Source organism: Talpa occidentalis, unplaced genomic scaffold (assembly GCF_014898055.3).
Source record: "Talpa occidentalis isolate TD23 unplaced genomic scaffold, MPIMG_talOcc4v2.1 talOcc4.16, whole genome shotgun sequence".
NCBI lineage: Eukaryota > Metazoa > Chordata > Mammalia > Eulipotyphla > Talpidae > Talpa > Talpa occidentalis.
This window is the reverse complement of record NW_023601653.1, coordinates 25,597,435-25,610,621: the sequence shown is the minus strand read 5'-3', so window position 1 is coordinate 25,610,621 and position 13,187 is coordinate 25,597,435. Positions and strand designations below refer to the sequence as shown.

The 13,187-nt window shown below is 36.8% G+C and overlaps 1 protein-coding gene across 4 annotated transcripts in view; it reads left to right on the top strand.

Annotated features, from left to right (window-relative positions):
• The window catches only part of TMTC2 (transmembrane O-mannosyltransferase targeting cadherins 2), a 382,782-nt gene that overhangs the window by 315,425 nt on the left and 54,170 nt on the right, over positions 1-13,187 (top strand). For all 4 annotated transcript variants that reach the window (XM_054696178.1, XM_054696179.1, XM_054696180.1 and 1 more), the window contains exon 10: positions 5,844-5,958. In XM_054696178.1, coding sequence (XP_054552153.1) covers positions 5,844-5,958 — 115 coding nt within the window. The remainder of the gene's footprint in view (positions 1-5,843; positions 5,959-13,187) is intronic.

Below are 13,187 nucleotides of genomic sequence, written 5' to 3'. Positions count from 1 at the left end.
AAATTGGTTTTATATCCCACCCATAAGTAGATGGGTATAATACCAGGATCTTTTGGTGTCTATTATTTCCTAGAACCATTCCTCTGCTGTTCAGATGACTGGGGCACTGGTGTCAATGAGGATTCATAGGTCGAAACTGGGGCAGTTGGGTACTGAAAGGTTACTGCCAGTGCACGCAGAGTTCAAGGTCCTATAGTGCAGTGGGTACCCAAACTGTGTAGTGGAGATCTGCTTTGATCTTGACCAACTCCTTAGCCAAAACATCTGGAACCATCTTTTGCCTGCTTCAGTTTCTGAGCATAAGATCTGATATGGTGGAGATTATAGTTGAGATAAGCTCATAGCCAGGAATGGTTTTTCTTTTGAGTAGGAAGCATCACCCCAGGACACTTAGTCCTGTTAACATCCAGGTGCTTCAGACTCTTGTTAATGATAGTATTTAGTTATTTTTTGGATTTTAGCCCTGGGTGTGACAAGTGCTTTTCATGTTAAAACCAAAGGCTACAAATAATAGCTTTTTCTGTGAGAAAACACAGGTGATCAGATCTAGATCTCCCTGCCATTTCTGGCATCAGCTATTCTTTGGGAGTTACATGCTCTAGCCTGTAATCAGCACTGTGCGTCCTTACTCTTGTGGTCCACCCTCTGTGCAACTCCATCTGTATTACTAGACTGTGAGTTTCAAGGACTCCAACATGGGCTTGTGCCACTTAATGAACAACTACTGTGGGTCTCCATATGGCAGCAGCCCCTTCCATCAACTATACAACCCCAGAATCACTCCAAATACAGTTTAATCATGGTGTTTACCATCCTTTCAACCCTCTCATGCTGTAGCTCTTGGTGTATTTAATAGTCACCCATTAGTCATTGAGGAGTGGTTGTCTTAGTTTTGGTATATTTTGATAGTAGAGGAAGCAAGCCCTGAGTCTTCACTTCATTGCTGTCTGCTGCACTCCCCTATATATTTCTTCTTTCTCCCACCCACCTCTGGACTATTGAATTTAATCTACAGAGGAATAGAATATCATTTTAGCCAATTTGCATAATTTGAAGTGTTCTGGAATTGAAATATCTCTGAAAGTGTGATTGCTGTCTGGGTTATTTATAACATCCCAAGGGAATTTCAGAAATCTAAAACTGGGAATGGAGACTTCCCTGTGAATGATAGCCTTAGGAACTGTGTAGTGCACAGCCCTCATGACCATTCGCTGCAGCCCTACCTAAACTCACTGCAGTGTGAGAAGATGTGATTGGATATGTACCTGGTGAGCTCTTCTAGCTAAGTTCTAGTTTGCTCTTGAAGGTAAACAAGTAGTCACTTAGGGATATGACTTAATTACTCAGTTATGTCATTGATTCATTTACTGAATCTCCACAGTGTACCAAGAAGTAGATAGTGAGCCATTGTGGTATCTGGGAAAAGAACATTCCAGATGGAGGGGATGAAAAATCAGAAGACTGAAGTGGAGTCTTTGTTTCTCCAATGTGTTAAACCAATAGCAACAGGCCAATGTAGGCTGAATATGTGACAAAAAGGGAGAGTATAGGAGACAAAGGAGATGAGATTAGAGAATAGAGAGAGGGTGTTGGGGGTGGGAAGAGAGGGAGTGGTGGTCACTTCATCCTTTCAATCTGTGTAGTCATTTGTAAGGAATTTGGCTTTTCCTGGATCAGCTGTCAAATGACAATCTGACTTTCATTTTTTGAACTTTTTTTTTTTTAGTTGATGTGATGTTGATTTTTGCATTTTGGAAATATAAATAAGATCCCTCCCTCTTTGGTGATGTTGCCATAATACTCCCATCACCAAAGCACCCATAGTCCAACATGGACTTTCATTTTAACATGTCCACTCTGATTGCTGTGTTGAGAATAGCCTCTAGGATCAAGAGCAGAAATATCCAGAACAGTTAAAAAGTCATTGCTGAATCCAGGATGAGATACTGATTTGCAACAGGGTGATGACAATGGAAGTTAGATGATTCTGTATATATTTTAATGATTTGATGTCATCTACCAAGAGAAACTAGTTTAATACAAATACTGTGTTCCACTTGTTATTTTAAAAATAAGATTTTCATTTGCCTGAGAACGTTTCTTAAAGCTGTGTATGAATGATTTTTCCTAAAGAGAATTGTATCATGACACCTACTACAGATTGTTTTAGTTCCTTAATTTAGTTGCTCTGAATGTACGAGTGAATTTTTCATGGTATTTTAGTAAGAAATGCCAGACCCAAGTAATCTCGGAAGTTTATATGTAGAACTTTTTACAAAGCAGTATTTGAGCTTATGGCTTAAGGCCAGCTTAAATTTTTATGGATTTCTACCTTTCAGACAGCTTTTAAATCCTGGAATTAATGAAGGATTGATCTTCACTTGCTTCTCATATTGAAATGCTGGTAAAAGTCTACCAAGTAGTTTAAATGGTTCAGTTAGAGGATTGCCCAGAGAAGACATGGTCCGAGTCTAATGCTGAAACATTTGATCCAGAACTGTCAACTGTGTTCCCCACTCCCTTTTTAAGCCTGTGGGGAGAGTTAACAGTTTGTATATGGAGCTCTAGAGAACACTTACTTTTTTTGTAGTCTCTTGTATTTTTCCTTATTGAAGTGACTTTTTTTCTGAACAGTTTCTCATCTCACTTTTTTCTTTTTTCTTCTTTTGGAGACAAATAAGATGATAATTAACTTTGGTAAGACAAATTACAAACCAGAGAAGTAATGATTTAGTGTGGTAGCACAATACACATGAGAACAAAATATATTTTACTTAAGATTTTTGTGGATTCTTTATTTAAAATTCTACTCAATTACCAAACAAAGAATATGTTTGTCTACTCTGTGTGAAAGAGAAGTGATTTCTCAAAAATATATTCTATGTGTGAGGGATGAAACTCTTAAATCTCATTTTAAGAGTTTTGAACAGTAAGCTTCTATTTAGTAAGTATGTCTTTTTTGCTACACATATATCTGTAACCTGATCATTATGTTCATAATATATAGAGAAAGGCATGTGACACATGCAGTTGATTAGCCAAAAGAGCTCAGTCTAACTAGTAGATTTTAGATTCTATGGTGCAAAATATTTATTCTGTTCTTCCCATAAAATCTGGTTCTTAAAGCTGTGGATACTGGATTAGCAGCAGCAGCAGCAGCAGCATCCGCTGGGAACTTCTTGAAAATGTCTATTCCAGATTCAACTCCAGACCCACTAAATATGCAATTCTGGGGTTATTTTCTGGCTCCCTATTTTATCAAATCTTCCAGGTGATTCTAATGTGCACTTGAGCCTGAGAAAACTAACATTTTCAGGCCTTGTAGAATCAACCAAGATGGATGTATCCCTGAACTGCTTGCCTTTTCCAAGTTTTCTCACTTTCTTTTCCTAACCATCCTCTCCATTTCACAGTGTCCTGGCTCTATCTTATGGTCTAAGACCCTCAATCTCTGAGCCCCTGTAACTTCTTCTACTGGCCAAGCCTGGGGTTATACCTCAGTCTTGGTGGACTCAACAGTAGACTTTCATATTCTTCAATGAAGAGCACCTGTGGTCAACTTACTAATTTGGATCATTTTTCCTAGCGATGATATAAATGCTTTACTGTATAAAACAGTTTTCCTCTCAACACTGTCAAAGATGAAATCTTGACACTTAATGCTATAACAAGATGGCTGTATTGGGATAATTCTTACATGCCCCCTTTCCAGCATAATTTATATTACCATTCCCTGTTTACTTTTTGAAGTGTTCTAGTTCAGTTAAATTATATTATAGTGAATTTAAATTGTAAGCAATTCTAACACTTGGAAAGTAGTCAAAAAAAGGACTCACTGAGAAGGAAATGTTTCAGGGGAAAAAAATGAAAGATGTCCACTCAAAATAGCTTGGTAAGACAGGACTGGAGATTGGAGTGGAACCAAGTAGAGAAAATTTAGATGATTTTAAGATAAATAAGGATGTGAAGAGACAGGGTACATTAAGGGAAGTGGAAGAAGCTCATAGAATCTAGAACCTGTGTTTGGAGGGAAAATAATAGATGAAGCAGATAGAAAAGGAGTGATTTGAGATAAGATCTTCCTGGAGTAATAGCAAATTTTGAGATTTATTATTCCCCAGTAACATATCAATTTAGGTTCCTTGGATGGATACTTAAAAAAAAAAACAAAAAACCTGGCATTTGTTTCCTTAGATGTTGGCTGTAGGTATTTAAAATGCATATTGCTCTATTTTTCATTAATTGTGGACTATATTTTTAAAAACAATCATTGCATGACATGGCAGTATAATAATTTACTTTCAGCTTGGGCCCAGATTTTCAAATCCACTTATATAAAGCTACCACACAATGTATACTCCATAATATTTTATGCCTTTATCATAGCAGAACACTAGCCCTGCACTATTGAGATATATGGCCTGTTGAGAACAGAATAGGGAGAATTATGCAAATACCCAACTAATGTGTTGTGATATTGTTTTTCTGAATGTTAATATATTCAGTGAATTTTATTGTTATAAAGTGGTCATATGGGAATTTTTTGCCACTATTTACAACACTAAAAATTGTGTTTCATGCAGTTTGGGAACTTTGCAAGCTGTTTATAAAGTGCATGTAACACGGCAAACCTCACTTAAAGCAATGAAGCATTTTAAAATTATAATTAAAATTACAATTAATTTTATACAATTGCTTAATGTTATTTCTCTTTTGTGGTTGTTGAAGATTAAAGATGTGTCTGCAATTGACAAAGTTTGAAGGCTTTGCCCTTGTGCAAGACCTGACATCCTACACTTTTTTCTCACTCTTCTTTACCAGCTGAAGTTTAGAAATGCTTAAATATAAGCAGAGGCTGAGGTTTATTATAAATCTTAAAGCAGACATATCCCCCTGTATTATGTGTTAGATGACAATTTGTAATATTAATTAAACATTCTATAATAGGCTCTTTCAACAGCTGCTAGAGAGGATTTACCCCTTTAAATTTTTTTTCTGTTTTGTGTGTAGCTCAGGATTTGTGAATCATTTTTGTGACTATTTTAGTGTTGTCAAGGTCTTGAACAAGCAGGAAACCCAAAGTAGAAGAAATATTCATTAAACCACAACTCTACTAGCCCAGCAGTTGCTTGCATGGTTTCAGCAATCTCTGTTATCCCTTGATCTGGTTTTCATTTGAATATACATTTGAGATAATACTCAACATCATTGCTTTTGCTGTAAATAAAACCCTAGTTATAAAAATGCAGTCTGTCCTCTTGGTTTGCATTTCACAGCCTTAAAATTGGGCCCAACTTTTGTTTTCTTTAACTTTACAAGATGTCTTTTGGATTGCGTATAATTCTTGAGAGACTGTTTCAAAGAGTTTTGTGGTTCTAACCTTAAGGTGACCTGAAAGTAATCTCATGAATCTGAATTTAGGATTTACTGTTTATTAGTCAATCTGATTAAATTTCAAAAATTTAATGTTACTTAAATATGAGAAATAAATAATTCACTATGGATTCTTGTTTGTATATATCGAGAGAGAACACTTTTAAAGGACCACTAATTAAAATCAACTCAACTCATATATTTAATATCTATTACATTTTTAATTTTATTTGCTGCTTCAGTAGTCTGTAGAGGTGTTTGTTTTGCCTTTTAATGTGCAGATAGAAGTCCTGCTACTGTCTTGCAATTAAAGGAAAGACATATAAACTATAGCTTGATGATGAGTGTAGATAAATCTTAGTTTCATAGCATCTTTACCTTTGCTCTTTTATTTTTCTTTGTAACAGTTTTATTGTTTTGGTTGGGTTATTATTTTCCAAGTTGAAGTTTACTTGTTTTCAAACTTACAGGCCAATTTCTTCTGGAAGAAGCTCGCCTCATAGAAGCAGCTGAGATGGCAAAAAAAGCAGCTGAACTGGACAGCACGGAGTTTGATGTGGTCTTCAATGCTGCCCACATGCTGAGGTTAGTTTTTTCTGCTATACCTTGAAAGACCAATTCCTTGGCTTTTTGGAAAGCAATTAAATATACTAAGTCTCTAATCACACCATATCATTCTACCTTCTTAAAGTGAATTATTGTGCTTAATCATTCTCAAACAACTCAGGTCTATTTTAGTCATTGTAATTTAGATATGCAATATCTAGGGCATATGAGACTTCAAAATTCTCTGAAAATTATTGAGATACCCCCCTTCCCTTCATTTCAAAAGCTATTGGCTATAAAATACAAAAAGAAAATTGCAAAATTTAAATTAATAACTAATTAAAAGTCTCCAAACAGAACATTATGTTACTTAGTTAAATGCATCTCCTTATTTATGTTTTTATATTTATTAAATATGGTGTTTGTATGCACTTTAATTTTCTATAGTGGAGAGAACTATCAAATACAAATATACTTAACAATTTTTTTCTAAATGTCCTTGTGATTAGCACTACTGCTATTCATTGAAGCTATATTTTTAGACCATTACTACTTTAGTTTTCAGAAAGATATTTACAAAGGCAAATTACAATAATAGCAAAACAATTAAAAGCCATATCAACAGTTTTTGTTGTGAATATAAAGATTGTCACTGAATCCATAAATGGTATTATAGACTAAAGAAGGATCTTTAAAAAAAATGATTTTTATCATAGTTTAAAATGCATTATTTGTTCTATTATCAATATCTATATTCCTTTTTCCATACTCCTTTGAATTTCATTATATTAAATGTCCATCTAACTACTTTATCAGGAGAACAGGCACATACCAGACTCCTTTCTGGTTTCTAGTGAGAGGTGTGTAATTATGTATGTTGCTTTTACAACAGAAGAAAATTAACAGGGGAATTGGTTTACATAGTAAAGCATGAACTTTTGAAAAAAATAGAGAAATTATAGTTTTAAACTCTTTTGAGATCATTGTAGACTCACATACAATTTTAAAAAAAATAACACGAGGATTCCCTGTACCATTTCCCCTGCTTCCCCAATGGTAATATCTTATAGAACTACACTAGGATACTGATACTGGTACAATCTACTGATCATATTAAGTTTTCCCAGTTTTATTTGTCTTTCTGTGTATGTGTGTATGTGTGTGTATATTTGGTTTTATACAGTTTTATCATACATTTAGGTTTGTGTATCCATAGTTTAAATGCATTGTTTTCAACCACCCCAAACTTCCTTCATTTTGTCTTTTTATAGCCACATAACCCCACTTGCCCTTGTGCCTCAGGAACAAATATTCTTATTTTTAAAAGATTTATTTTTATTTATTTATCCATACAAGAACTGGGGTATAGGCCAGAGGTGTGGGGGGTGAGAAAATTCACCAGAGACAAGAGAAAGGAGCAGAACAGATGGATCTACTGAGATACACTGCTGAGGAGAGCTGCAGGTGAGACAGGAGAGGTCTGCTGCGCCATATGTGGGTTAGCTTCCAGGCTGGGAATCGAACTCATGCCACAGTGGCTGGCTAATTTGATAGTGCTGAGAAGTTAACCCCTGTACCACCAGGGAGTCCCAGGAACTATTTAAAGAAAGTTTTGTAGGTTACTTGGGACTTACAATTTGAGACAGTTGTTATAATAACTGTATCTTAGTAACTTCCTACTGGACTTTTAAAAAGTTCTTATTTAAAACGTGTTTGAGAGCAATACTGTAGAAATAATCTGTAGCCAATATGCAAGAACACTGAAGGTAAGGATAATTTTTAAGGACACCTTAACTTGTATGATCATGTTGGGTGCCTTATAGGGGGAGGACTATGTTTTTCAGGAATAATACACTATGCTTTTAGGCATAGTGAACCATTTGCAAACATGGGAATGCACAAGTTTGTACAGACTAATCCGTGTTAATCATAATAGATACTTACCCACAGGTCATTGTGGTACATGTTAAATCAGTATCAGAAATTCAAGGTCTACCAGTGGAAACCCAGTACAAGAATAGTACAAAGCTGTCCTTGTTAAATTTATTGTAACTTTTTCTTAGTTACCATAGTACTAGAAACCAGTGGAAAGTTTTTGTTATACATTGGTGATGTGGAAATCTTAAGGATTTATTTTTCAGTACTCTCTCTGGCTTTCTATGGTCTGCATTCCTCATTAAGTGGCAGTCAGTCAGCGCTTTCCTACATTGTTTGCAAGTATGACCACAGCAGTCTCGCCATATCCTCAACTCGGTGGCAGTCCCCAAGAATGTTTTTACTTCATTTTTCTGTTTTTTGGCTCTGTCATATTTAAGTATCTCTTAAGTGCTTACTGTGCAAGCTGAATACCAACTCCTTTCCTTATTAATCAAGAACATTTAGGACTTTGCTGAAAGGAATAAAAAAGGTTTTTGGTTTTCCCTTGAATTCAGTCTTAACAAAATAGTTACCTATCAAGGTTTTGCTTATTTAAAGTTACATATAACATTTCCCTTGAGGTAGCCAAATTGTTACAAATTGATTTTGATATTAATTCTTCCGTCAAGAGCTCTGTTCTTTAGTTAAATATTTTAGAGAGCAATTGGCAAGGTTTGGTGACCAGGTGGGTGCCTTCCTGGTTGTAGCTTGGTTAGCTAGATTAATGGTTAATCTAATATCTCAAATCATAATTTAGGAAAATGTTATAGTTCAAGATATGGTTTGAACACACTTATTTAACTTCCTTTTTCTTGGCTTATTCTCAATGATATAACCCAAAGAATGTATTGAGGAAGAAATTGCTCTTTTCAACTGAGAGAGAGAGATTGAGAGAGATTCCATCTAGGTCACTTAATTGGAAGAGGTAAAGAGGTGAAGACTTTGGGCCAGTCATCACGGGGTAAATCTTTATCTTTTGGGGACCTTTCTGAGGACTGAAATTTGAGAAATTTCTAACAAACCAACTTCAACTCTCAATAATGGATGAAAATCTTTTTCTGTAGAATAAGCAAATAGAGAATTCTGAAATACATGATTTCACTTTGGCAGTTCAGTTAAGAATGACAAACCAAGTAAAGGAACCTCATCTGGCAGAGATATTTACATTAAAATGTAAATCTTGAGAGCTCTGCTCTACGCAGTCAGAAATAATACTCAACCACTTAGCTTTCCTTGGCGTTCAGCAGCTTTTACCAGGATCTCCTATCACCACCCTTGGGATCCAAGCAGAGCAAGGACACATTTATTGGAGCAGTTTTCTCCTGGGCACAGCTGCCTGCCATTATGCTTACTTTGATTCTCTTCAGTTTGTATCTTATTGGTGGAACCTGAGTCACCTCCTGAAACCTTAGCTCAAAGAAAGTAAAGGACAAAAAAATGAGGATATTTCTGACTTCTGCCTCATTTGGGAAGGTGGGGGGGGGGGTCACATGGTGGCTAATTAGCCAGTATGTTTATAGGGAGGATGATTAGGGATGTTGAGTGACCTCATGTAATGAATATTGACTGTAAGTGTTCACCTTTTTTAGTACTTAAAATAAAATGGAAAAAGTACTGGATGCTTCCAGATAAGAGCATTAAAAAAAAGAAGATTGCTTATCATCAAAGGAAAATATCAAAGGAACTTAAAACACTAGAACTCAGTAGTTATGTCTATAGAGTTGTGAGAGGAAAGCATTCAATTATTTTATTAGAAGCGCTTTGTATCAACGGATTTATTTAATGTCCTCCCAGAACTGGAAGCTAGAAAGAGCATGAAGATATTTGATACCTGACAGGAGGTCTAGTGCACAAGCGTGTGTGTGTGTGTGTGTGTGTGTGTGTGTCTTTGTCTTTTTTAAAAAGATTTATTTATTTATACTAGCACTGGGTACAATCAGAAGCGCAGGAGGGTGAGAGAATTCACCAGAGCCAGAAACAGAACAGGCAGACTGATGAAATACACTGCTGAGGGGAGCAGCAGGCGCAGCAGGAGAGGTCTGCGTGCCATGTGGGACCCTCGCTGGTGGCCGGGGATTGAACCGGCACTGCAGAGGCTGTGGGCAGCTTCATAGCCCAGCGCTCAACCTCTGCGCCACCGGGGAGGCCTGTGTGTCTTTGTCTTTTAATGCACTTATAGGATAGAGGAGGAACAAGCAAAAGTATTCATATATCTTCTGTCTGCCTGCTACTGTATTTTGCATTTTATTTCTGTCATCATGTTATTTGTAAGTATACATAATATGAAGTAGATAGTTCCAGTGCTTGTAGTTTTAAGAGAGCAGAGTGAATGAATGTATGAGAAAGAATTATTTTTTAAATTCCATAATAAGCATAATATTAATCATTAAATATTTTGAAAGTATAGAATTTAGATACTTAATTTCTTTATACCTTTACCAGAAGTGACATAAAATTGACTTTTTCAAGAGAGAAAGGAAAAACATTAGATTATTTTCTCAAAGCAGATCGAAGGAGCGTGTGAATGTCGGTATCGTGTGTGTGTGTGTGTGTGTGTGTGTGAGAGAGAGAGAGTGTGTGTGACCATGACCAAATACTGCCCTCTTTTTTTTTTTTAGATTTATTTATTTATTTATACAATCACTGTGTATAGTCAGAAGTGCGAGAGGGTGAAAGAATTCACCAGAGCCAGAGCGGGGAGTAGAACAGGCAGACTGACGAAGTACACTGCTGAGGGGAGCAGCGGGCGGCAGGAGAGGTCTGAGCGCCATGTGGGACCCTCACCTGGTGGCCAGGGATTGAACCGGCGCTGCAGAGGCTGCGGGCAGCTTCACAACCCAGCGCTCAACCGCTGCGCCAACAGGAAGGCCCCACTGCCCTCTTTAACATCTTCAAATTACCAAAGACCACTCAAAATGCCATTCAGTTTTCTAAGTGCTATTTGTATTTGACTGCCAACTTTTGGTCAAGTAGATTGTAATGGCTGAGAGGTGTTTTAAAAAGAGAAGTGGTAGATAAGGTTAAAGGGAAACATCTTCCAACCTCAGTGTGAGTGTGAATCACTTGGGGATCTTGTTAAAACCAGTATTTTTAGTAAAATTAATATGTTTGGATAGTGCCTGGGATTTCACACTTCTAACAAGCCCCAGGTGATTGATGGTGAAGATACTGATTCTTGGACCACCCCCACTAGCAGGTCCTACCTTGCCATTTCTCTCTTCACACCTCCCAACACCTTCTCCTCACCAAAACCATGATACCTTGAACATAAATAGTAACTTACTGTTTGTGAATATTACAGTTGGCCTTGGCAATACTTGCTTACTCATTTTTAACTTGTCAAATATGTATTGTTATATAATCTTTCTAGATAAAAGCTTTATTCTGTGCTCAGCGGCCTCTGAAAGACTTGAGACGATGAAAGGATAGGCTCAGACTCTACTGAAGTATCAAGAAATGTCTAGCTAAGAGGAATCTGTTGTAGAACTATACTATCAGCATAGTCTCTTCCTCTGTTATTGCTCTATATCTGCTTTATCTCTCCATCCTCTCTATATTTGGATTGAGTTAGAGGTACCTACAGGTCATAAAGCAAATTTTTGTGTCTGGATAGATAAGTTTTCATTTAAGGTTTGGCACATGATTTATTCTAGAAAATTGTAAGGATCTTTTCTGCTTCATTGTTTTTACATATGTGTGACTCTGGTTTAGCTATTTTAAGATTTTCCATACATTTTTATGTCCTCATTTATTTCAGTTCTACTTTTATTCCCACTATACAACTTATCAACCAAAATTAAAATTTAGTGCTGCTTTGAGTACCTTAAAGCTAAGTGTCAGTTTAGCAGTTGGCAAAAACCTAGGAAAACAACTTCAATTTTATTCTGTTTTTCTGATATGGGAACAAACATCTCTCTAGTAAAAAAAAAATATTGCTAATAAGTTTTTCATGAGAATAATCACCAAGGCTTTAATAAATATTATCTTTTGTATGAGTCAACTGGTGGTTGTTATTCATATTAATTTTTTTATTCAAAATTGAAAACTCACAACTATTGGTAATTGTAAAGAGAGTCTTCTAAATACCACTGGTGTTTTTATTCTTTATAATTTCAGGAAAGTAATTTTAAATTAAGCAGTGTTTAATTTTTATCATTCTCACAGGGTACATAGAAATGTAGGTAATTGCAAATTATTCTTTTAATCAGATTCTCTCCCAACATTTCATTTTGGTGATTCATTTTTGTGGTTGATTTCTAGTTTTAATCATTGTGATCAGAGAAGGTACTTGCTATAAATTTGTTGATACTTGCTATGTCATACTTTTTTGAGGTTGACTATTTTCACCTGTTACAATTTTTCTGCCTATTTTACTATTTTAAAGTCTCCCTACTTATTATTTTAATATCGTTAGCAGCAACTTACAGGCTTAAACTATTATACTTCTTCTGCAAGTTGTGCTTTGTTTCATTTTATTTACACATGCGTGTGTGTGTTTGGCCTTTGCTGGCATCTACATTTCCTCAGATCTTTTTTGTAGTTTTGAGGAGTCCAGATGTTGATATGAATATTTGGGGTAGAACTGGCTTATCTTTGTATCGCCCCAGCTAGCTCTCCTCTCTGGGATTTGGGATGAGAGATTCAGCAGTCCCTGTGCTCTCGCTGTGCCACATAAGGTAAACTTCAGTCTTAGGGCATGGGAAGATCTGAATGCCTGCTCTGCTGTTAGCTTTACCATGCACAAGCCTGTCTGGAATTCCCCAGTTCTTCCACAAATGTTTCTCCTCCATGCATCCTATGCTGTCACCTCCCCAGGGTCTTTGACTGAGCCAGTAGCCCTACCAATGTTATCCCCTGCTCCAAACCACAACCCCAGTTTCCTTTCTTCTCCTGTCTGATGTAGCACATATCCTGTTCAAGTCTTCTCTGGTCTCCACAGCACTGATTTACACTGGTCTCCACTGGCCAGAGCATAGTCATGTTCCATTCCTATTCACAGAATTGTCTCTCTGACCAGTGTCCCTCTGACTTGCTGGTACAAGAGCCACTGCCATTGGGGACCAAAACCTGCCATTGTTGTTGCTGTGTTCCTGTACCTGTTGGCAGGGCCTGCCATGTTTAGACTGCTTGCAAGTCCAGCACCACTGCCTGCTGGGGCCTACCAGGGCCCTATCACAACATGACCTCTTGTAGGTCATGCTGCATGCTGACAGGTCCCATGTCTTCCAGGAGGCCTGCTTGGCCCATTCCAGTGCTCTGCTGGGAACCCGCTGCTCTTAAAATTGTCTCCACTATGTTCTATAATTGTCAGTTTTTCCTTCAGGGGCTACTGACCTTGTTCTCTATGCAAT